Source organism: Cyprinodon tularosa, unplaced genomic scaffold (genome assembly GCF_016077235.1).
Source record: "Cyprinodon tularosa strain WSP-4 unplaced genomic scaffold, ASM1607723v1 ctg359, whole genome shotgun sequence".
Classification (NCBI taxonomy): Eukaryota; Metazoa; Chordata; class Actinopteri; order Cyprinodontiformes; family Cyprinodontidae; genus Cyprinodon; species Cyprinodon tularosa.
The window spans coordinates 1,375,789-1,399,494 of NW_024039073.1; the positions used below are offsets into that span (position 1 = coordinate 1,375,789).

At 35.9% G+C, this 23,706-nt stretch overlaps 1 protein-coding gene across 1 annotated transcript in view; it reads left to right on the forward strand.

Moving 5' to 3' along the window:
- The window catches only part of anapc1 (anaphase promoting complex subunit 1), a 69,776-nt gene that overhangs the window by 15,749 nt on the left and 30,321 nt on the right, over positions 1–23,706 (forward strand). The window contains 17 exon segments of the mRNA XM_038295718.1: positions 3,659–3,714; positions 4,200–4,331; positions 4,509–4,583; positions 6,130–6,252; positions 7,496–7,668; positions 11,972–12,063; positions 12,251–12,399; positions 12,960–13,038; positions 14,903–14,939; positions 15,164–15,237; positions 17,361–17,539; positions 18,627–18,713; positions 18,850–18,989; positions 19,175–19,206; positions 19,209–19,292; positions 19,519–19,649; positions 21,805–21,945. Of these exon segments, the coding sequence (XP_038151646.1) occupies positions 3,659–3,714; positions 4,200–4,331; positions 4,509–4,583; positions 6,130–6,252; positions 7,496–7,668; positions 11,972–12,063; positions 12,251–12,399; positions 12,960–13,038; positions 14,903–14,939; positions 15,164–15,237; positions 17,361–17,539; positions 18,627–18,713; positions 18,850–18,989; positions 19,175–19,206; positions 19,209–19,292; positions 19,519–19,649; positions 21,805–21,945 (1,784 nt within the window).

Sequence of the window (23,706 nt, forward strand, 5' to 3'; positions counted from 1 at the left end):
CACTCTCTGTGAATGTTTAGATTTTGATCACTTAAATCATTGCCAGTTTTGAACATGAACAAAACTGGACAGAAAAATGTTATCAGGGAACAAAGCTTCAATACATTTCAAGTATCCAAGTATGAGAGAAACTGGACACAAGGATCAAAAATCTGCTGCCATGTAATAAATCTTTGTCATTCTGACCTTTCTGCTTTGCCTTACCGATGATTTCTTCTTCCCCTCTTTTTTTTTGCAATTTCATTTGTAATTTGATATTTTAAGTTTTCCATGGTATGGGTATGATTGGTTACAACCTTTACTAAACATGGATAATTTACATGGATAATTTTGTTTTAAACTAAAATGGTTCATTTATCTGGGGAAAAAGACAGTTTGAAAGATTAAAAAAGCAGCCTGGTAACACAGCTCTGACCTAATATTGATTCCCAGCATAAGTGGATGTCTTGATAAGTTATGGTATTAAAATGATCTGACCAGTTAAACTGGGCAACAGTTTTTTCATGTTCCTTTTCTATTCTGTTGTCAGTTTTTCCACCTATCTAAATCTTATTTGGTTTGTGAGAGCCCTATCTATTAACTTAAAGTTTCTCAATTAATTAATTTATTGATTCATAAAGGGTAATATTTAAATCCTACAGTGTCACCCATCTTAAAAGACCGCTTTGTCTCCCTCTTCGTCTTCCATGCACGGGGTCCCATTATCTGATAATCGATCGAATGGACGAGGCTTTCTTCGTTTAATTAAATGGCATTTATCCACTTCCTTTTCGACCTTTCTGACTTCGAATGACCAATTAAGATAGCCTGGTGATGTTGATTAGGAATCCCATTGGTCAGACACAGCAACACTAATTACCATGCCACTGTTAGGTTTTTGTTAAAGAGAAGCAGTAAGTGAATAAGGAAGATTTGTTAGACTGATGAAGTTAAAATTTAAAATCGGCTATAAACATAACACTAGGTTTTTAATATTTATATATATTGATAAACTTTAGATTTGATTGGTGTTATTAAAAAAATGAGAACCCAAGTTAAGGTTCTGTGTATTTTAAGCTGCCATTCTACTCAATCTGATGATTGAATTGCATGTTTTTTTTTGTTGTTGCTGTTTTATCCTCACAGGACACAAACACAAACAAAACAATAACTACTAGGTTAACTATAAATAATCAGTTTGTTGCTGTGATGATTCATGTTTTGATCTCACATTTTTCATTGAGAATTAAAACAATCCGATCACCTTCATATGCAACGTTAAAAACAAAATGCAGCTAACAACGTATGATGCTCATTATTATTGGGTTGTAAGAAGACAAGTTGGGACTATGGTTTCAAAATGTTAAACACTTCAGTGAGAAATAAAATGATATTCATTTTAAATATATCAATATCCCATATCCGTTAGGCATATGAATTATTTTAGGACTGAACACAGATTTTATAAACTCCGAACTTTATATTGATTAAGTCGGTGCAGAATTTTCTAGTTCATGTTTGATCTTTCCACATATTTTAGATTTTGAAGTACAGAAAAAATGCTAGCTTTAGCATTATTAGTGGCTAGCCTGATATCGTACAAATCAGTCATATAACGTCCATCAAATGTTTCTTTGCCTACATAAGGTTAACAGTAGGGCTGCAACTAACGATTATTTTAAAAATCGATGAATCGGACGATTATTTTTTCGATTAATCGATGAATCTGACAAAAAATATTTTTTATATTAAGCTCTTTATTCCAAAATAAACATTTTAGACAGAACAAACAAGCACACAAGTACAGGTTGCTCATTAACTGTACTGGTGCAATATGAAAAATAAATGTTTGTGTTAAAACTACGCAAACTTACATGAGAAATGTAGCTGTACATCCACAAAATATAGGCTACTTTGTTTCATAAAGCGCAAAAAAAGACATTTTTGTTTTTAAAAGCCTCTAAGGGGTTCAAACAATAGGCCCCCCCATTTCAACTAATGAGTTTTTTTTAGACTAGAAGAGTTCTGCCTTTTAAGACAGGAAAGTATAGCAGTTAAAGTTGCTACTTGAGAAAATACTTAACCATAGAGATAAAAATAGCCCTGTGATTCAAATTATAAATTGTATTTGGAATAAAAATGAGAGAACTAGGGGTGCTAAAAAACACATCCTCCAAAGACAGATATTTACATGGGAATCTGGCAGATAATTAATTGACATATTACTGATCTTGCTGGATTTTATTCTGCTTTACTTCCATAAATTGCAGGATCTTCTTTACTTTATCTTCGCCAGAAGATTTAAACTTTAAAAGCCTTGCCCTCATAATTTGCAAGTTAATTTATTTATAAAGTAAATACAAACGCTGCTTAAGCTAATTGAAATGAAATTAAAAGTAAAATAAGTAGCCAACCTTATCACTGTCTGTAACCTACTAACACGGTAAGGAAAGCATCGGATGAGCTACCTGAGAAACTAACGTTACGTTTCCCCACTTTGAAACCAAACAAACATGGTGGTTCCGTGCCATGTTAATTTCTTTTGAAAAAAGTTGCATGTTATCACTTTTTTCGCTTTACAAAGCGCAGGCTATTTTAATTATTGTGATCAATTTGCGCCGTCAATCCCGGTGCATGCGCGCTTCATTTGCAGTCTGGACACTGCGGCTCTGACTGCAGCTGAGAGGGACTCCTGCGGGAGCGGGGGGATGCGCCCCACGGCAGAGTAGGAACGATACATGCTTTCACGTAAGAGTCTCCAAAAGCCGCCAGTGACACCGAAAAAAGTCGCCAGATTTGTCGCTAGTCGCTTTTTTGAAAAATAGTCGCTGGAGGGGTCTGAAAAGTCGCTGAGTTGGTAACACTGCACCTGCAGCGCTGACTCGCTCTGCCATATTTTTTTTTCTTCCTCTTTCAGTCAAGAGGCAGCGATGACGGCGCGGCGGATGACGCAATAATCGCGCGACACAACTATTCGATGATGAAATTCGTTGCCAACGCTTTTAAAAGTCGATTTTTATCGATTTTATCGATTCGTTGTTGCAGCCCTAGTTAACAGTGGTGGTTTCCATCTGATATAACTTTTATTTTCTTAGATATGGCCTGTCTATGATTCTAGGGGTCGGTCGTTAAAGGGGGACAATCCCCCCTTTAACGACCGACCCCTAGGACAATCCCCCCTTTAACGACCGACCCCTAGAATCATAGACAGGTTCAGATATTACAGGCTAACGATGGAACTAACGACCCATTCATCGGTTTCCATTGCATGTTTCCAAGCGATACAAGGCGTTGTCTATATAAGACTCAAACTCACTGCGGATCCAGACATTTGAATTGAGAAAGCTTCCTGGAGAGGTGGCAAAACGTCTTCAAATCTTGAAAACCAAGTCCAGTGGATATTTTTTGAATTTTTACGGAATGACTATGACCTGGATGACTGAGAACCTTTATCAGCATATTCCTTTCTTGCTTCAAAATAAAAGTTGCCAAAATGCAGACTTTAAAGGCAATAGCCATCAACCATTATACTTTACCTTAAGAAATAATGTGCAGACAGTAACCAAACAGATTTTTGTTAACGCTTGGAGAAGCGTGGTGTATTGAGAGATCATGGGGTATTTGTTCTAACGCCAATAATCATTTCCTCCGTATTTTTCTCCTTTCCTTTGTGTTGCAGTGAGGAAGTGCCTTGAAGCGATTCGGTTCATCCTGCCTAAAGAAGTTGCCATGAAGGTTTGTTAAACTGGATTTTACAAACCTATGACTCAGTGGGTATAGGCAATACACTGTTTAAACTGTTTGATTATCTTGTTCAAATGAAGTATGTAATGATATGAAGATTATCAGTTCGCTGATTGAACCAACACTGCAGCCTAACTGAATGTTTTCTATCTCTTTTTGTATCTTTACTTTATGAAATTTAGGAATACAATTTTTGCTTGTACTCACTAGGAAATCCATTTACATTAGTAAATACTTGGTGACCATAAAATGCGTTGTTTGGTTAAAATCTAACTTAAAATTAATCCAAATGAATACAGATTCCTTTATTTTTGAACACCTCTCATAAAAGAAAGTAAGATAAATACAATAGTTGTTCAAATCCCTTAATAAGCTTAGTTTGAGAACCATTCAATGTTTAGCAAATAGTCAGATTATCTTTACTTAAATTCGAAAAATATGTATTTTTTTCTATCTACCTCTTGTAAAACTTGTAGGTTCTGGTAAAGTGGTACAACATCTACAATGCACCTGGCGGTCCCAGCGTTCACGCAGAGTGGAGCCAGTTTGTCACCTGTTTCATGACACTGATGGGCTACAACACCGAGCGCCTGGCCTGGACTCGACACGTGAGTTTCACTTTGTCAGTGTTTAGAAATGATGCAAAGTCGTTTTCTTTAGTGAAATTATCAGACGGTTCGTAATAAATTCAACCAACTAAAATTTATAACATTTTTAATTTTGCAAATCTATTTTGGTCATCAAACACTTTATAATAAATCCCTTTTTTGGTTCTCTTTCTAAAGCTACAGTTTGAAGTTCCTCTCTCTCCGGTGATTGCTGCCAAAAAGGCTCGTCCCTCTGACGGAGGATCTGATGAGGTATGAGGAATATGGTGTGGAAAGGGGAAAGTGCATGCATCTGCAGTGAAAACCACACAGTCATGTATGTTTTTAATAGAACTCTTAACAAGATATATCAGGTTTAAACATGGATTTATTGGAGGAGGAAAAATTCTGAAATACAATCTATCTATATATACTTTTAATGAGTGAACATTCAGGGAAGACTCACTCAGTCTTACTTGCACTATATCTTTGTCAATATCTAAAATTTTACATATTTAAGGCACATAAGGAATTAAACTACGACATGCTGCCAACTAAAAAATAAGACCATCCCAGTATTTACACCTTTTTTACAGAGATATTTGGTGCAGTTTTTGTAAATTAGCTGAGGATATAACTTGTTCTCTTCTCCTCATTCATGTATTTTAGCATATATGTGAATAAAGACCCTCAGAGTGCATGTTTGCTCCCTCTCTCTATAAGCCCGACATGGATGTTAATTATGTAAAAGAAATATCAAACAAATTCTTCCTCTTCAGACTGCCCTGAGAGGGTTTTCCTAAAATGCTCTAATTAAAGGGGATTTTTGAACTAATCTGTATTTGCGTGTGTTCTCATTAAGGCAAACACGACTGGAAAATGTCAATCAGCTGAAGGCTCACTCTGCTGGTCTATTTTTGACCCGAGGACAGATGTGTCAGATTTTAGTCCAGGATAACCTCTGCATGAACAATGACTGGAGAAAGTGTTCTCGCACCTTCATGTTTTCCACGGTTTGGGCTACAGGCAAACTCCATAGTGAATGTAACTACAGTAAACAGCCAATAATGACAAAATTAACATGTTTTCATGAATTCTACCACAGACTTTTATGTGGTGCATTTCAGAGCAGAAAGTAAGCAACACAGAAAAAAAATTAAAATCTTTTTTTCTTAAAATAAGTGTTTTTGTCTTGAATTGAAGAGGAAAGTGAGACACTTTGCCAATCGAACAAGACAATTTACTTTTAAAATAAGACAAAAAATAATTGCATTGTCTCATTTCAAGTGCATATTATCTAATTATTTGTTTTAAGAGTAAAAATCATCATTCCATTGGCAGAATATCTATTTATTTACTCAGTTTAAGGGTAAATACACTTAATTTAGGACATTTTTACTTATTTCTGGATTGTTTTTGCAGTGAAGGTCTGTACGCAAGTTCAGGGAAAAAGAAATTGATGTCATAGAGATCAACAGCTTGTAGCTCATCAAACCAGTAACACACACAGTACTTTAAAACACTGACCTGTGAACATGCTAGTTTTGTGTTTGAACACACAGAATTAAGAGGAAATAAACTGTTATGACCCCTGCAGGGATGACAAACAATTTAGCTCACTGAAAGGTGCTGCTGGGTAATCCCTGTATTTGCTTATGTCACTTTCTGTTTTCATGATTGTCCTTTTTTTTTATCTTAAAAACAAGAGAATCACAAATAATTTGACTTTTATTTTGTTTTTTGTTTTTCATCTGGGTTTGTTTATGGTGGAGACAATAGAAAGCTTGGCCTCGCATTCATCTGTGTTCTATTTTTGCAGGACTGGGACTACCTATTAGCATCTCATTATCACCGTCAGATAAATTCTCAGCCTGTCTGTGGATCAGTGGACTCAGGGGCTGCCAATAATGATGTCAATACTGAAAAAGAGGACCCATCCTGTGTATGTAACTCTTTTATTCCATGTACTCCATCTTATAGCCTAGTCTGGTGTGACATTTTGCTGTTAAATTGTCATTAGATTATGCAGCACATAAGTTTAATAATAATAATAATAATCTCCCTTGTATCTAATTGTCTGTTTGAAATGACACCATTTTGAATAAAATGTTTTAATTTATTTCAGGTCAACCCAGGTGACTGTTATAATTTGATGATTGGCATGGAGTATATTTCACTTAAAGCTACAGTGTGTAATAATTACAGGGATATACAGTCAGAAATGTAATATATTATACATAACTATGTTATTTATCATCATCTACGGGCTCAGCCTCTTAACCTTAATATTTGCGTTGCCTTAGAATTCGTTATTTATAATTACATAGGAGCGGGTCTCGCAGCCATGGAGGCAGACATCTTTGCGTTACGGCAGCCCAGAGCCAATAAACTAGCGATTGCGAGATCGCCAAAACGTCACAACGATGTAGAAAAAATAACGGGTATATTTATTATCTTAAGTCTACATGAAATCTATACCCTACACAGACTAATGAAATACTATCTGGGAAATTATCTATGTAAACAAACCTCATCACTTGAGAAGGTAGGTGATGCGGACGTCGTGGAAGACATTTTGTCCCTTAATGCTCGCCATACTGTTGGGGGGGGGAGAAGCGGTGGGGGGGAGATGTTCTTGTTGCTGCAGTCTGCAGTCTGACCGCTAGATGTCGCTAAAAGTTACACACTGTAGCTTTAATATTTTATTTAAATTTTAATGAAATGTATCTCAATATAAAAGCTCAGCTAAATCCCCTGAGTTGTTTTTACTGTAGAGCAGACATTTTCAAAGTGTTGTTCAGAAGTTATTTGCAGTTTGAAAAGGGGATAATTGAAAAATACCTGATGTCATATTTTATTGCTGTCCAATTATTCAGCTATAAACCTAGTTGTTAGAACTCTAATATCTATTTCAGGCCTTTTTATTTAATTACATTAATTTCACCTTAATCCCTTCGATTCAATGCAATAACAGTTAAAAAAATACAACTCTAATGTTAACCTAAAGGTTTTTAAATGGGGAGCATTGCGACATAACTAAAAGAATGAGGGGAAAAAGCATGACTGTGACAATGATTTTGGAGCGGTTAGTATAGTTCTGCATGTTGTGGTTTGGTTTCTTTTATTATGTTTTTGGGAAAATCGGACATTAAAAGATTTTAACACTTTATTTTGCTCTCATACAGCAGGAGGCTTCATCCTTCAGTTCATCTTTGAAACTTGAGAGTTCGGCACCTTTGTTCCCACACATTCCTGCCCTTTTCTATGTTCTCCATCTGCTCTACCAAGAGCTGCAGCTGGACGAGCTGCACAGGGCAAGAGCTTCATCACTGGTGTGTCTGCTGCAGCAGTTGGCCAGGTAGCCCCATTTTTGATAAAAAATAAAATAAAAAATCTGAATAACCAGCACTCAAAGATTCTGCATGAATTTAATATATGTTAATAATTTTTCCCTTTTTTTTGTTGTCGTTTCTTTTTTTTTTTGTGTGTGCAGTAATTAGCTTCTAACTATAAAGGAAACCTTGGTTTACATCTTAAGGTTTTCTCTCCCCCATTCTTCCCTGAGAAGAGATCGCTTGGAACAAACACTTTGAATAACACTTCATAATGTATATGTATTAAATTACTATGAGACAGGAGAACAGTTTTTACAGAAATTATAATCTTACCAGAAAAATGACTCTGTTTACAAATGGCAGCGCTTACCACCGGGCTTGCTTCTTCAGAATGTCGGCCCAGAATAACAGTTAAACAAACATTTTTATACATCTCCAGTGTCTCTCCTTGCCACACCTGCCCCATCTACACTACCCGCCTGAAACCGATCTGTGCTGAGTTCGGACGTGCTTGGATCAGTTAACAGTGCCGGGCTTGGTTCTTACCACCAGTTGCACATAATGCTAGCACAGTCCCTTGCCTCCTATCACTGGTCCACGGTACTACAGCTCTCAAGGCAGGGATCACGCAGACAAAATGGTGCCCATACATTCAGGATCTTATGTGCATGGATAGCGTCCTCCACCCAAATTACAATGAGAGCCTCGGTCTCTGCATCATTGCTGGTCACACCGTGTTCTTTTGATGCCATATATTGTTAATAGGCTGAGAAGAAGTTCGTGTTGTGAACAGGTGAAGAGATCTGTGAACTGCAAAGCCGAACATGTCGGAAAACGTGCACGAGTCAGCTGACTGTAAATAGGAGCGGTCTGCTCATGTGCTCTTTGTTATCCAAGAACCAAGCCACAAATGAACTGTGCTGAACCCTACTGTTGAACTAGTACTAGATTTAGCATGGTTCCGTTGTGTCTGGCACAGTGCAGTTCAGTTGCTTTCCATTTACACTCGACAGTTATCTTGGTTGCGGTGCTCGGACCGTTCTTTGCACGGTTTCAAAAGGGTAGTGTAAATGGGGCAATACTCATATCTCACTTCATTACATCATACACGTTTGTAAACAAGGAGACATCGCTGGCTCCAGCCACATCAAGATATTACAGTGTTCTAGATCAAGGACATTCTGAATGCACAGTGACTGAGGGCTCGCTGTTGAGAATGATCGACTCTGTCTGTGCTTCCATTTCTTCCCAAATCTGAATGTAAATATGAAGATGATAACCTTTTATCCTGACAGAAGGAGTGTCCTAATGGAATAAACTGCTTGTGAAAACATCAGCCTTAGCATATAACAGACTGGTATTATTAGAGTTTAACAAGCACATACATGAATAATATAAATAATCCTAACAAAACCAATACTAACAATGTGTTGATATATAGAGTAGAATCAGAGGTGGGTTTAGCTTAAAGAGGAAACAGCTATGCAAAGCTGTCAGTTCAGTCAGTTACACTTAAGCAACAATGACATACAGAATTTTCCATACAAGATCAAATAACAAAAAATTAATTCATAAGAGCAAAAATTCCAGAGAAAACCATTCCTTATTCAGCCCCTTAAGGTTTCCTGGCTCTCAGCTGCTCTTTTAGGAGCAGCCAACACTTCTAAGAACTGAAATTCCTTCGAAAAAATGTCATGTCAACATTTCATGGCATGTCTAGCCAAAGGAAATCTCTCATCTTTATTAGGAATATTACTTCTTTGTTCTGAAATCCTAATCTTAATTCTTTTAATTTTGCCCTGTGATGTGAAAAGTTTATATAAACTGGAACATAAGGAAATTCCAAGATATTAATCATTTTGGTGCAACAGGGGAATTCTTTTTTTTTCTTCCTTTTTTTAAATGGAAACCTTTTTGTCAGTATGAGCTTATAGGACCTCACTAACTTCCATCAAAGCTCTGCACTGAGCACAGCCAGAACAGGGAAAATAACCACCTGGTGGTGGAGACGAGAATTGAAAAGGAGAAAGGTCACGGTTTTCTCCAACTAAAAAATCTCTCAGATTCCTGGAGACTTCATTGATAAAACTACAAGACTTTTTAAAGCTGTGCCCTATTGTTGCGTAACTAGATAAAATGTTCCAATGTTTAAAGATGCATTTTTAATCTCCTTAGACAGTAGGGAAAATGTAGCCAATTCAATGTTTGAGTCTGTATAAAAGGGAAGTTTAGGAGTTAATGCTACAATCTAATACAGAATTTGTTTCAGTAGATGGTCGCCATCACCTATTTCTCTACATATATGACAGCGATGATTAGCTTTTATGTCAAACAATTAATCAGTGCTGCAAATCCCTGTGATTCTCAACAGCTGACTTTAAGGAGGTCGCTTTCAGGCTGAGAGGATGCTAACTGCTAGTGTAAGAATATGTCCCTAACAGTCAATGTTTTAAAGTAGCGGTCTAAAGAAGGTCCACTTTGTTGACAAGTACATCAAGAAATGAAACTGATTCTCAGCTACATTCTGAGGCAAATTCTAAAGTATTTAGATGAGAATTAAAGAGGTCTTTTTTTATCATAAAAAGCAACCTTTTTCAAATGTTCATAAACTATATTAAACACAGAGAAAAAATGCATTATGTTCTGAGTGAAAGTTTATATGCCATCTCAGGCTCTTCAGTGGTGTGCGCTGAGGGAAAAAAAACTTGAACAGACTGTCAAGTGACTGCTGTTATTGGTGACCATGACAAAAAGAGAATAAGAGGAGTGGGAGAGTGAAGAGCTCTTCAGAGTAATTGTTCTGCATTGTTAGTATGTGGGTTGCATTTAAGTACGATGAGTTTTTTATACTCTTTGTACTTTATTAACTTGCTCTAAAAATGAGAACTGCTTGCTTTGTTTGATCATTTTTAGCTTAAACTATTCTGGAAAAATTGCTTATCTGGTTTGTTTGAAGTAATATTTTATAGTCTTCCCATTGTTGATACTGAATGAATTTTTGTTTTGTACACACCCTGTGTGTACAAAATGACAAAGTTTGTATAAGTGTAATTCTGGATTCTGGACAGCTTCTTCACATACTCTAGAGTAGGCATCCCCAAACTCGGTCCTCGAGGGCCGAGGTTGCAGGTTTTAGATGTTTCTCTGCTCCAGCAAATCAGATTTTAATTGATAGTTGATTAACAGGCTTTTGCTCTACTGCAATCATTATAATCAGCTGTGCTCGAGGACTGAGTTTGGGGATGCCTGCTCTAGAGATTTAACTCTTCGTTCAGGTTTTAGGTTGAATCAACTAGGGGATATTTTCAGAGAATTGATTTTATTGGCTCGTTGGGTAAGGAAATTTATGTAAATTCAGAAAGGATCTTTTGGTTCTAAAGGGACTGCAAACACAGGGCAAAAGTGGGCTACTAAGTATTAAATTTAGATATGAATCATGAGCTGAATATGTACAATAAATATTAGTGCAGACACTCTTATTTATTTCTGTGAACTGCTGTTCAGCTGGCTGAAAGAGGGTACTACATTTTTCTTTTACTTACAAGAAAGACTAATTTTGATCAGTGCTATGATTTAAAAAAAACAACAAAGAACATTGGAAATAATCAAGAGGAAACTATAATCCACCATCCATTGTAGTCAGTTACCATTTATATTATTTACTTTTTAAGATGCCATGTATGGTAAAAGCCACGCTGTTTGCTAAGCGTTCCTCTGAATAGGAACTGAATATAAATAATGTGATTAATTTACCAGCTAATATCAGTTTTCTAGTGTTATTTCATGCAAAACAATAAGAAAAAAATTATAATATCCTGATTTACTTAGTTTTATATTTTTCTGTTTCGTTTTCTGGATATATATAATGTAAAAATACAATCAAGAAATGCTTTGTTAGTTTCTCTTGGTGTACTTTAGTTCATTCTACTAGACCTTATATTAGACTGTAGCAAGTTGCTATCACCTAGTTAGTTAATCATGCAGTCTGCCAGGGGTGGCATTGGCCTTGGAGTTGGGGGTTTATTTATGTTTTTTCATTAGAATATTTTAAAACTGCCTCCAGCTTCTCTTATTTATAAAAACAAAGTGTGTTAGCTTTCTTTTAGCAGGTTTATTGACGGTGTCCAGCAACAGGTAGAGGAGGGGCATTTTTTTATTCTTATATTTTATATAAGGTCTTATTTGTTTCGTATTTATTTTCTCTCACTAAATAAGAACATCTTTTAAAACTACTCTGGGTGTTTATTTACTCTGGTTATCTTGGTATGATAGTAAGAATTATTGATTCTCTGCATTGTATTTTATTAATCGTTTGTGTTTTTGCAGAGACCTTCAGCTGGATGAATATGTTGATCAGTACTGGCGAGACTTCCCTTCGTTAATTAGTTACTTTACTGAAAGCTGCGTCATAGACCAGGGTAAGAGACTCAATGGTGTGATATGATGTTTAGTCAGGAAACACGCAAGGCGTGATAGTACAGTAAAAGATAGGTTTGAAGCTCAGAACGGCATAAACGCATTATTCTAGTAACACATCCAATTATAGTTAAGAGTTTTCCAGCAATGGTCAAATTTGATCTTTGTCTCGCTCCATTTCATGATCAGCTGTGATTGGTCAGATGCAGCGGCCTACCTTCCTCAGCTCCAATCCTCCCTGTGTGTTCAGTTGGCTCAGCAGCTGCTTGAGAGGGGAAGAAAGCTCCCCATTCCCTTACCTACCTGGCATCTGTCAGAGGACCAAGCTGCTGGTTTTGGTACGGGAAACATTCCTATTTTCCTATTGTTGGTGGTTGTTTTTTTTTCTTCTTTTTTACCATTTGATGCAAGTGATATTGTTGATGTAAAAGGGGAAGCATTAAAGAACTTCTCACTATTATTTAGATTTCAGTTCATTCTTTTGCTTTTTTCATCATATAATAACTTATGTGCATCCATTATTGTTGAAATCAGGTGTTTGTTTATTACATGATATTTTGAAAACAGAAGTAGTTATTTCGATCCCTTTACTGATGCTACATTAAAAGCTAGTAAGATTGTTGACTAAGCTTTTAATTTAAGTGTACAAACCTTTGCAGCAGAAGTACAACTAATTATAAGTTAATCCTGTTCACTGTTTTACAATGGGGCCTATTATATAGTTTTTTTTTTACTTTAGAACTTACATAAATTATGCATATTTCTCCAAAGTAATACTTAAATCTTTTGTGAAGTGTTTCTTTATTCTAAGTGCTGCCTGTATTAAAAAAAAAGGTTTCAACCAACTAACAAAGTATGTTTTTTAATTGTTTTTATTTTTCCATTTTTTGCTTCACAGAGTTATGCACTCTACATCATTGGCGACGATAATGCTACATCCACACATGTATCAAAGTACCTCTTCAAGCTCTCAGCAGGTATATTTTACTCCTTTTTTTTTTTTTGACACCTATCCAGGAGTCTTTGGGAATTCCATCAGCTCGCAGAACGGCAATCTGTAGATGGAGTTGGAGACTGTTGAAGGAACATGGAGAGCCATCCTAAGCACATTTCAAGTCAGATGCCAGCCAATGTGTTGGTTGTTTTCTGATTTGCTTCTGAATTGCCAGATGATTTAAAACATCAGAGCTCCAATTACAGATTGCTCGAGAGCGAGTTCACAGAATTGACTAAGACTGTCGAAATGCCATCAGTTGCCTGCTTTTTCCATGTCTAAATGCATCAAGACTGAAAATGAAAACAGTTTTTTTTTTGTTGTGAGCAGCATCAAATATTTTATATATATTTAATGTATTTGTTTTTTAGGTCTGTTTAAAAAAAAAAAAAGTCCTTCCATAGTACTAATCCTTTATAAAAATGTATACATATCAGTTTGAAAATTCAAAATGTTTGAGTTTTTTCAATGATAGTTTGAAACTGCTTCTCTGATTTTTAAACTGGAGATGATCTGGGTACCAAAGTGTCAAAACTATTACTCTTTTTTTTTTTTTTTTTTTTTTTCAAACCAAAATATCGGATCCATATTTACAATTTTCATAAGATTTGTGTTTAATTCAGGATCAGAAATAAGGATGGACAATCTATGATTTTTTGGGAGCCAATTTTTAAGTGGAAAAAAGATCAGGTGTGTTAAACATTTTTAGATAAAGCTGATCTGATTTGTCTTGATGCTGAAAGAACCACAACATGCTCACTATGTGTTTAGTTTTGATGAACAAACCAGTTAATAAACCTTCTTAACCATTTGTGCTGAAGTTCCACTATGTTCCAAATGTGCTGAAAAAAGTTTGAATTGGTAACTTAGAGGGATATGTAAAGAAGAAAATATTCTCCCTGTTTTAACCATACCTTTATTTTAGGTCACCTTTACCTTTAGTTCTTCATTCTTACAAGCCTTCTTTTGAGAATCTGGTCTGAACGTTTCTAACACTTGTGTGCTGTGGTGTTTATAAACATAGGTCTAAGACTGGTATTGTACAGAATGTTCAAAAATACATGCTGGTTACCGTTTAAAGAAACGTTTGCTATGTGCAGCGGCGTTCTTGGTCACATTAGATAGAGCTGACCTCCATCGATGTGTGCCAAATGCTGTACAGTGACCTGAATAATTATGGAATATATTTAAACTGAAGCTATTACCCAAGTCAAACCTTACACCGTGCTGCTTTAACACCGAGAAAAAAATTAAATGAACTGCTTGGTGAAGCTCTGAGTGCTCTCTAGTATTAAATTGGCTCTCATCTATGCAGAGGTGAAGCAGTGGCAGATGTTTTGTTCCGTCTTTCCTCTGACTGTATTATTCTATTAATGCATTAATACGTTTTCTGCTTTGTTTTTTTTTCTCTATTTGAAAGCACATTTGCATAATCAATAAAAAATATTGTACTGCAATTAGTGCTTCTTTTTATTTGGACATCTATTCCCTCCATATTGCCCCTGGACTGTAATATACTGGGCACATTTTGAATAGCCTCAAGCATCACTTGTATTTTCTTAAATGCTGGACAGCTTGTTTTCCTCTGTGTAATCATTTATTGACAAATCACCCATTCTACTTGTAACTCCTCCTTTTTGTAAGTGTGACCAATTTTAGCAGCCAGTTAATTGATGGTTTAAAGGATTTTAATGATTCCCCATTAAGCAGTTTAGTAGAATATTTGATGATATGAGCAGCCTGCCTTAACAACTTATAAATAAGAGCTAATTTAATAAAGGTGAAGTATTTTTTTTTGTTCTCATTGCTGTTTTCTATAATAATCCTTTTTTCTTTTGCATTTTAAGGCCAGAGATCCTGTGCTAGTGAGCCAAACTTTAGAAGGTAAGATTCTTCTTGGCACCTTCTTCTTCCCCTTTGACTATTAGAGCTGATGTAATGAGTAAATTTCTCCACTGTGAGATCAATAAAGTCAATAAACCAAAAAAAAAATTAGATTAACAACTTCGAATGCATTTTGCGTTTTTTTATCATATACGCAATTAACTTTTTCACACTTTTTTTAAGAAACAATTTGAAAAACAAAAATGTTTTTATGCTTTTTCCAGACAGAGCAGTGTGAAAGTCAAGTTTTCCAGCGAGAGTCTAGCTGAGCAGCTGGTGGTTTGGCTTACCTCACAGGGTAAGAGCAGCACACCGCCCGCCCCACACTGACTCCAGCATTAGCTTACATCAACAGAGGTTTAGGCATTTGCAGTAAATCTAATCTTTAGACTTTTGGTCTTAAAGCCAGATTTAATATCTGTTCTTTAGTTAAGTCAACAATCCTAGGTATTTAGTCAGTCTGTCAATACAACTATATTTGTAGAGGATTTCAATTTTTTCAACAACGTAAATGTTTAAAATCGGGGGAATAAAATAATCTAAAAGAAATGTTTTTAGTGCTATAGAGTGAAAGTTCCACAATGTCATTGCTTCTGATCAACAAAGTAATACCAGAATGGATTTATGATCCAAATTATTGTTTGAATAAACAAACATTTCCATAAAATCAGTTAACCATGACAAGAGTAGAAAGCAGAACTGTCAAGAGCCAATTTATTTGGCTTTAATTTATTTCTGTGATGTTTTTATTGCTTAAGAACCCCAATATGATTCAGTGATATTTGTTTTATTATTAAATGTATTTTCTTTAGAGGATCTTCAGACCCGTTACTTGATTCATGCCTCTAAGTGGGTTCCAAGTCTGTGTATGTGCTGGCCATTCAATTTCAATTTTGTAATTGGAAATCGGTTTCCTGATTTCCAAATTAAAAAAAAATCTTTTATTTGGGGACTACAGGCCCAAATATATAAAAAGCTGTTATATATATGCTAAAGATTATGGTGCCAGTAAGTAAAAGGTTATAACTTACCTATAGCTTATTAAAGGATCCAGCTACTATTAAACAGTTGATGGATTTTGCTGATAGTATTCAGAGCATGAAGCATATGACCTTTTAATTAAGAAAACAAGATAACAGGCAGACTTTTGGGGTAAATTTTGGATCCATATCTTATGGGAAGAGGTGATGATTTATTATTACTTTTACACACCTTTTCTGTCTTTATTCTATTTCATTTGTTCCTCGGCTGCCCAGCTTTGGTATTTTTGTTTTTCCAAAGATCTTTGTTGAAACCAAAATGTTTGTATCTAACGTTTCTTTGTAATAGTTTTCTGGACTCTCATTTCTAAGGTAAAATGTTTTGATGAAAATGATCACTGCAGAATTAAACTAAATATAGCTTACATTTACAAGCATATTATTAAAAGGAAAGGAAAGGAAATTGGTCTCAACATCAGATTTGAAGGTGTTTATATTTGGAAAAGCTCTATTTCACTTTTTTGTGCTTCATCTACATAGAGGAAGCAGAATGGGTTTTGCAGCTTTTATAATGAACCTAAAGCGACGAGTAATCCTGAGATCTAAAACATTAATGTTCACTAATTGGCAGAAAAGCAAGAATTGTCCCATATGTAAGAGAATATGAAAAACTGGGCTTCTCAGGGGATCCGAAGAAGCCCATCTCATCCCAACCTTTGTTAAACTCATTGCAATGTGACAAAGGCATGCTGTTTGTACTGAACATCAGTGAAGAATGGTAAGTAGAGTCTAATGTATTTGGATAGCAGGGACAGACGTATATAAAAAACAAAACATCCCTGTTTTAGGAAAAAAGTAGCACCAAATCATTTATTTTCTTCCTCTTGCAAAATAATTAGTTTTTTGTAAATCAAAACTTGCTTGTTTTTGCTTTTTTAAACAACTCTCAACATTGGTTTAAAATTGAAGAAATCATGGGGTGCTGCTGTGGTGATAAACTTAGAGCACATGATTGATTTACCATTTGGTGCAGTTTTCTAGTCCAGGCCTTCCCATGTCTCCCCCCTTTCTTGTAACTATCTCTCCTGTCTATTTACTGTCAAATAAAGGCCACTCGTGTCAAAAACAGAAAAATTCTCATTGTTTGAGAATCTCAGATATTAATAGTTAACCAGCTCCACTTTATGTCCCTTTTAAAGTGGTTACTTTGGGTCTTAGAATAGGTGACCTGTTAGTGTTTGGTAATGCTATTTGTGAAATTTCACATTTTTGATTCCCAAGTATTGACCTGATTTGAATTAATCATTATTGTTGTTATAGATGTTGTGTGAGTTTCTCTAAACTCTCTTTTAAAGCCATAAACCAGTTTTATGTTTTCTTTGCAGTTGCTAACAAACTATAAATAACCAAGTCATTAATCCCTGCCTCTCCACTGTTGTAGGCTTTACATTGAAGGACTTGGAGTCGGTCCCGTTCGGTGTGGCTTTGCCAATCAGAGAGGCAATATATCGATGTCGTGAGCAGCCCTCCTCTGACTGGCCGGAGGCAGTCTGTCTTCTGATTGGCCGACAGGACCTGACCAAACAAGCCCATAAGATGACCCTGGCCAAAAACAAAGCTGTAAGTTAAGATTTATATTAAATCAGCATAAAACAATCAGACTTTGTTTTATGCAGCTGTCTGCAATAGAGTCTTAACTTTCATTTTTCTTTATTTAACCTTTAAAGACCATAAAACTACCACAATCATACTAATCAGGATTTTTGAATGCTTTGAAAATGTGCTCTAAAGTACAAAACCTGATTGTTATCCCAGTGCATAAAAATTTTTCATCTAATTGGGCTTCGATGTACTATTGTAATATTGTAGCAGCTTGTTTTTTTGTTTTTTGTTTTTCCTTTAAATACAGCATCAAATGGATTCTTTTTAGATTAACAGCTTCATCTGTCTCTATAGGAAGACTTTTTGTTTACACTTTTAATAGGGATGCACGATATAATCGGCCCCCTATCGGTATCGGCCTTAAAACTGAATATCGGACATCGGCCACCCCACCGATATTTAACCCGATATTTGATCAGCTTCTGAGTTTCTAAAGTCTAAAAAAAAAAAAAAAAAAAAAATACTACTTCTTCCTCAAAAACTTTTTTTACAGACTTAAAAACTTCTAAAGACGAAGGGAAAAAATATTGATAAATTAAAATATCACAATATCTTCATATGCTGATATATTGCCATTTAAAAACACCATATCAATCTCTTTTACTAATGAAATATTGCTATATGTCATCGTTATGCTACGAAATCCCCCGAAAATTCACGAAATTTTGCCATATTTTTATATGTTGATATATTGACGTGGTATGGATCTATTTTACTAACAAAATCTCACAAGAATTTGCAAAATATCACGAGAGTTTGTAACAGAACGATGAAATTTTACCAGATTTTGAAAGTAAAATAGATCGATACCGCGTTTTTAAAAATCAACTTGATATCAGCATATGAAAATATATTTGAGTATATTATTTTTCAAAGTGTCAGAAATGGATAACAAAACTGCTATTTTCAATGACTACTTATTTTTGTCCAGCTTTAACATCAGTATCGATATCGGTTATCGGCTACATGCGTTTTAAAATATCGGCATATCAGATATTGGGCAAAATCCCAATATCGTGCATCCCTAACTTTTAAGTGTTTTCAGTCTGTAGGTTCAGGATTCTCCCTGGTCCCGCCTGCATCTACAGACGCAGATGAGGAGGAAGATGGGATGTCAGACTTTATTCATGAGGTGACTAGATTTTTTTGTTTTACTTGAATGTCGCTTCAAGTTTGTTTTTTGTTTTTTTTCTTCACCTTTTTAAATATAAATGCTTTCTCTTGTTTTTCTTAAGATTCGGTCTTTATCATCTTCTGTTCTTCGATAGGTTACAGGACTGATCTGGAGTCAGGATTTAAGGGTTCAGGAAGTCAGAAGGTTACTCCAGAGCTCCAGGCCGGTCCGGGTCAGCGTTGTCCAGCTACCGGAAGTTTCAGACCACGAGTATATAGAGGAGAGAGAAAACAAGTGAGCCTAATGTATACGTGATGATATGATGTTTGGTCTAAAAACATGATGAAAACGATTTGGTATGCTTTTGTTTCCACTTGTTATGTTTACTAAAGAAAATAATACTGATCAAAAGCTAAAGTTATATATATTTTTATGTGATTTCTGTTTTTCTTTGTTTTGTTCTTTTCTGTCTTACGTAGGCTTTTGCAGTTATGTCAGAGAACAATGGCGCTTCAGTTGGTAGAGGCCTCTTCACGCTTTTTTCCTATCATCCAGTACCGACTGAACCTTTGCCTGTACCAAAACTGAATCTTACTGGTATGATGCTGATATTGGTCTATGATCTCTTTACATAAGTGTTTGCTCCTTTCAAGAGTTTTCTCTTAACATATGGAATTTCCACATCCTGAAGGCAAATGATAGTAAAGGTTGACTGATAATGGCAGTAATTGGTATTTGATCTTCCTTGAATGGTTTCAAGGCTTCTACATACCCATCCATTTTCATTTTACAGTGTTACCTGCTTCCTTTTTTTCTTCTCCAGGCCGTGCACCCCCCAGGAATGCTATGGTGGACCTCAACAGCGGGAATATTGATGTTCCTCCCAATATGACCAATTGGCCCAGTTTCCATAACGGAGTTGCAGCAGGACTTAAAATAGCTCCTGCTTCACAGGTGAGTCCAGCTTTTTTTCACGTGGTTTATACAGACATTTCATACTTAATTAGGGAAAGGTTTTTACCTATGAATTCATTTCTTTTTCTACAATTTAAAATCTAAATTAGCACACAACGTTCATAGCCGCAATTTTTGCTTTCTCTCTAATTTTGTAATAATTTTTGCCACAGCTATGCAGACACTAATTCAAAAGCAGAGTTTGGTGTGATCAAATCTGCTTTAAAAATATATTAAATTTAGCTAAAATCTAAAAGTATTTTTAATGAATGACCCAATTTCTGTTCTTGGTGATAAGAGTTGGATAAATTTTTATATATTATAAACTTTTATTTTCCACGGTTCGGTTCACGTTTTGTGGTCACGGTTTTTGGTTCGGTATATGTTTATTGTTACACCGCGGAAACCTTGGATCATTTCTGCATGTTTTGCTGCTTTGAATTTAATCATCTCGCGCATGCCCTCTACGATCTCCAAGGAACTCAGAGCGGAGCGGACGGGAGCCACAGTGGAGGCTGTAGGCTTTGCTCTGTGCAGGCGGTCTGGAGCGCAGCGGGGCGGAGCGTAGCGGAGCGCTGACGGAGTATGTGGGGTTTCGGGCTTAGCATGACATGTTGGTCATGTTGCTGTTAGCATAAACAAAACGTGTTGCACAATGCTTGCACACTGTTGCACTTTTATCCACAACTTTCTTTCCGCCGTCATCGTAGGTCACTCTAAATGCAAAGTGGTCCCATACAGCAGACCTATAAAGTGCTGCTGGCGCGTCTTCCAACTCCTGTTCTTTCCCACTCGCCATACCCACACAATTCTCCACAACAACTGATTTTTTTCCCTGCTACACCCGGCTAAGCTGCTTCGCTCCTTCTTCTTCTTGTTTACTACTGGCGGTTGGCTTTGGTCGCAGTACCGCCACCTTCTGCTCTGGAGTGTAAACGCTTCGCCTATGAGAAAATGGAGCAGCGCTTGAACCGAACGCAACACACGCGAACCGAACCGAGACAGTCGAACCGAACGGTTCGGACTGTTTTCATAAATATATATATATATATATATATATATATATATATTAAAAACTACTTCAGGAACTCAAAACCATTTTTAAAGGTTTGATCTGACTATCTTATTCTCTCCATTTAAAAAAAAAAAAAAAAAAAAAGAAACATTAATTTCCTGTAAAGCAGGTAATAAGAGTTCCTTCACTTTCAGTGTTCAGAAAAAGTTTTTTTTGTTCATTTTGTATGTGGTCAATATAAGTGGTTCTAAAGATGGAATGGAAGGAAATCGGACTAGGGTGACGGGGAAGTCATGCTGCAAAAGTCAACTGGCCAGAACTTGAACCTTCGACAGCTGAGTCGAGGACCAAACCCTCCGATCATGTGTCCCGTTTAACCCCTAAACCACTGCTGCGCCCTGAATGAGTGGTTTTAACTTGACAGTTTTCACCTACGTGACAGTTTTTGCACCTCACTGTTAGTAGGTTTTCGCAGGTTTAGAAAATGAATTGATTTTTCAGCCTTTCTCAGTCAGCAGTTGAAATTGATCAAGAGGATTTTAGTAGCCATCTGATTTCTCTGCATGTTTATGGATATCATTTACAGCATAGTACAGCTTGACCGCTTCCATGGGATTATTAAAAGCATTAAACAGAACTGACAGACAGCTGATTGAACTTAAATAATAAATAGGAACATTTTCTTGTGTAATTAAAAAATAATCTGTTGTGAGATGCCTTGATTTTTTTTTTTTTTTGCATTTTCTTCTTCCTTTAAAAGCACTAGCATTAATACTTGGATGGTGGATTATTAGTTTTTTACATGGCAAATATTGGCCTTTTAAGTCAAATATGTTTGGGGTTAACTAAAAATTTTTTGTACCTATTGGCCTCTTGAAGTAGCCTCACATTTTTAAATCTAATATTTTAACTAATAGCCGAACTAAGTACAAATCTAACAGCAAGTAGATGTGGCTATCACTGAAAAATTAAATGGGCTTAAATGGTATTCTTTAACTGTTTACTTTATACAGTAACCAATGTGTGATCATAGGCCATGTAGCAAGTTGCTAATTTGCTGGTGTCTAGTACATGAAAAGACTTCTCAATTAATAAAAACTTCTACAGATAAAATGTTGATCTCTTCCTCCTCCTCCTCAGGTCGACTCTGCCTGGATCGCATACAACAAGCCAAAGAGTCCTGAGCTGGCTAACGAGTACGCAGGTTTTCTCATGGCCCTCGGCCTCAACGGACACCTCACTAAGCTGGCTACGCTCAACATACATGACTACCTCACCAAGGTTTGCACAAAAGGCTTTTAACATTTTCTGTTTTGTTGCTAAAGCTGTAAATCATGTAGACAGGCATGGACTGATGTGTATAATCATGCTTAAAAAAAAATAATGTGCTCTAAAGCTCTCCTGTACCTACAGCAGTGGTTTTAGAAATGTATTGATATCAATGTAAATCCTCATAATACTTGCAGTACTATTTCCTAAGCAAACGTTAATCAACTTATAAACACATTAACCAACATTAAAGAAAAAAAAATTTAAAGGCAGGAAAGAGGAATTTAGAAACAAACTGAAATTCTTTTTATTAAAAAGTTTTTGGACTTAGATTGGTTGTTTTTTTCCGGTCGCAATAAAAATTGAAATTGTGATATTTTGTAAAACCGCAATAGAACCTAACAAATAATAAAATAAGAAGAAGAAACTGAGGGGAGCAAATTGTCTCTAAAAATGTTGAATCTTGTGCTCAGAAAAAATTACAGTATAACAATTAAAGTTAAAAATGGTTACACTTTAAAGGTGATAATTTTTTGATATAAAGGAAATTTTAGCTCATTAAATTGAAATATGTAATTTTCTTTAGTTGACTTTTCTTTTACTGTTAATTTTGCTGGGGGTTACCTAGAGGTAGCTTTGAATTACTGTTGCATCTGTAACTTACAGCACACATTAAATGCACCAACTTACAGAGAATGGCGGTCACAAAGATGCTGCTTTCATTTACTTGCACTCACACAACAACATGCTCACCTCTCTTCAGATGTGCGTAAATGAGAACTGTAAACCTACATCAGTCAAACTGAAACTCTGGCTTCTGAGAAATTAGAAATAAGATGAGCCTTTCCCACTTTCAGGGCAGAAAAACAGGATGCTGCAAGTCAAAATCTTATTTTTGCTTAACAAAACTCAGTGGTTCTTGTATTTTACTACAAGAGCCACTATGATGTATCAAAGCCAGGTGCCCATTTAGAAGTTAAGATTCATTTCCATGTTGATTCAGAATGTGAAATTAATAGTAATTGTCAATGTGCATCCCCTATGACTCATTTGTGTGAAAATATGTATAATGCATGAAGGTCCCCTCAAAGAATTGACTGTACTAAAATTGCACATGCAACTATTCAGCCAGGTTTCGTGCAAGCTGCACGGTGGGTTTGTCTTGCAAGTGAAATTTAAATTTGAGATCGGCATTGCTGACTTCCTGTCCACATACTGCTGGTCTGAATGCACATCCATGCTGTGGTAGATGGCATAAGAATATTGATAAATGAAAATACATCACAAGCTTTTGTAAAACATATTAAACCAATGAGGAAAGGATCATTTTATTGATTCACAAAGTTGGGATGTTAACAGCTCAATCCAAGTGAAAAGCCAACAGTGTGAATGAAAGTTGTGAACATGGTTGACAGGCGAAGCTCCTCCGTATTTGGTGGTTTTCTTTTGGTTTCAACTTTCGCTAAAAAGAAAAAAAAAAAGACACTGATATGCAAACGAAGAGTTTGTTAGAACTGTGCGTTGGTGTGGTTTTAAAGAGAATTTCGAGTTGTGTTCTCAGGTTCCTAATCTCTAGGGTTTAACTACATTTTACAAGCAAGAAGTCGGCAGTGCATCACTGCTGATTTAACACACTGGAACTTTAATCTTTGAACATCGAGTTCGGTTGATTTAACGGGTTAATTATAGGTTTTAGATAATTAAACTACTAAATGATCTGATGTGTGGAGCCTTAAGATAAATGTTCACCAACTAATTTAGAAATTCAAACTC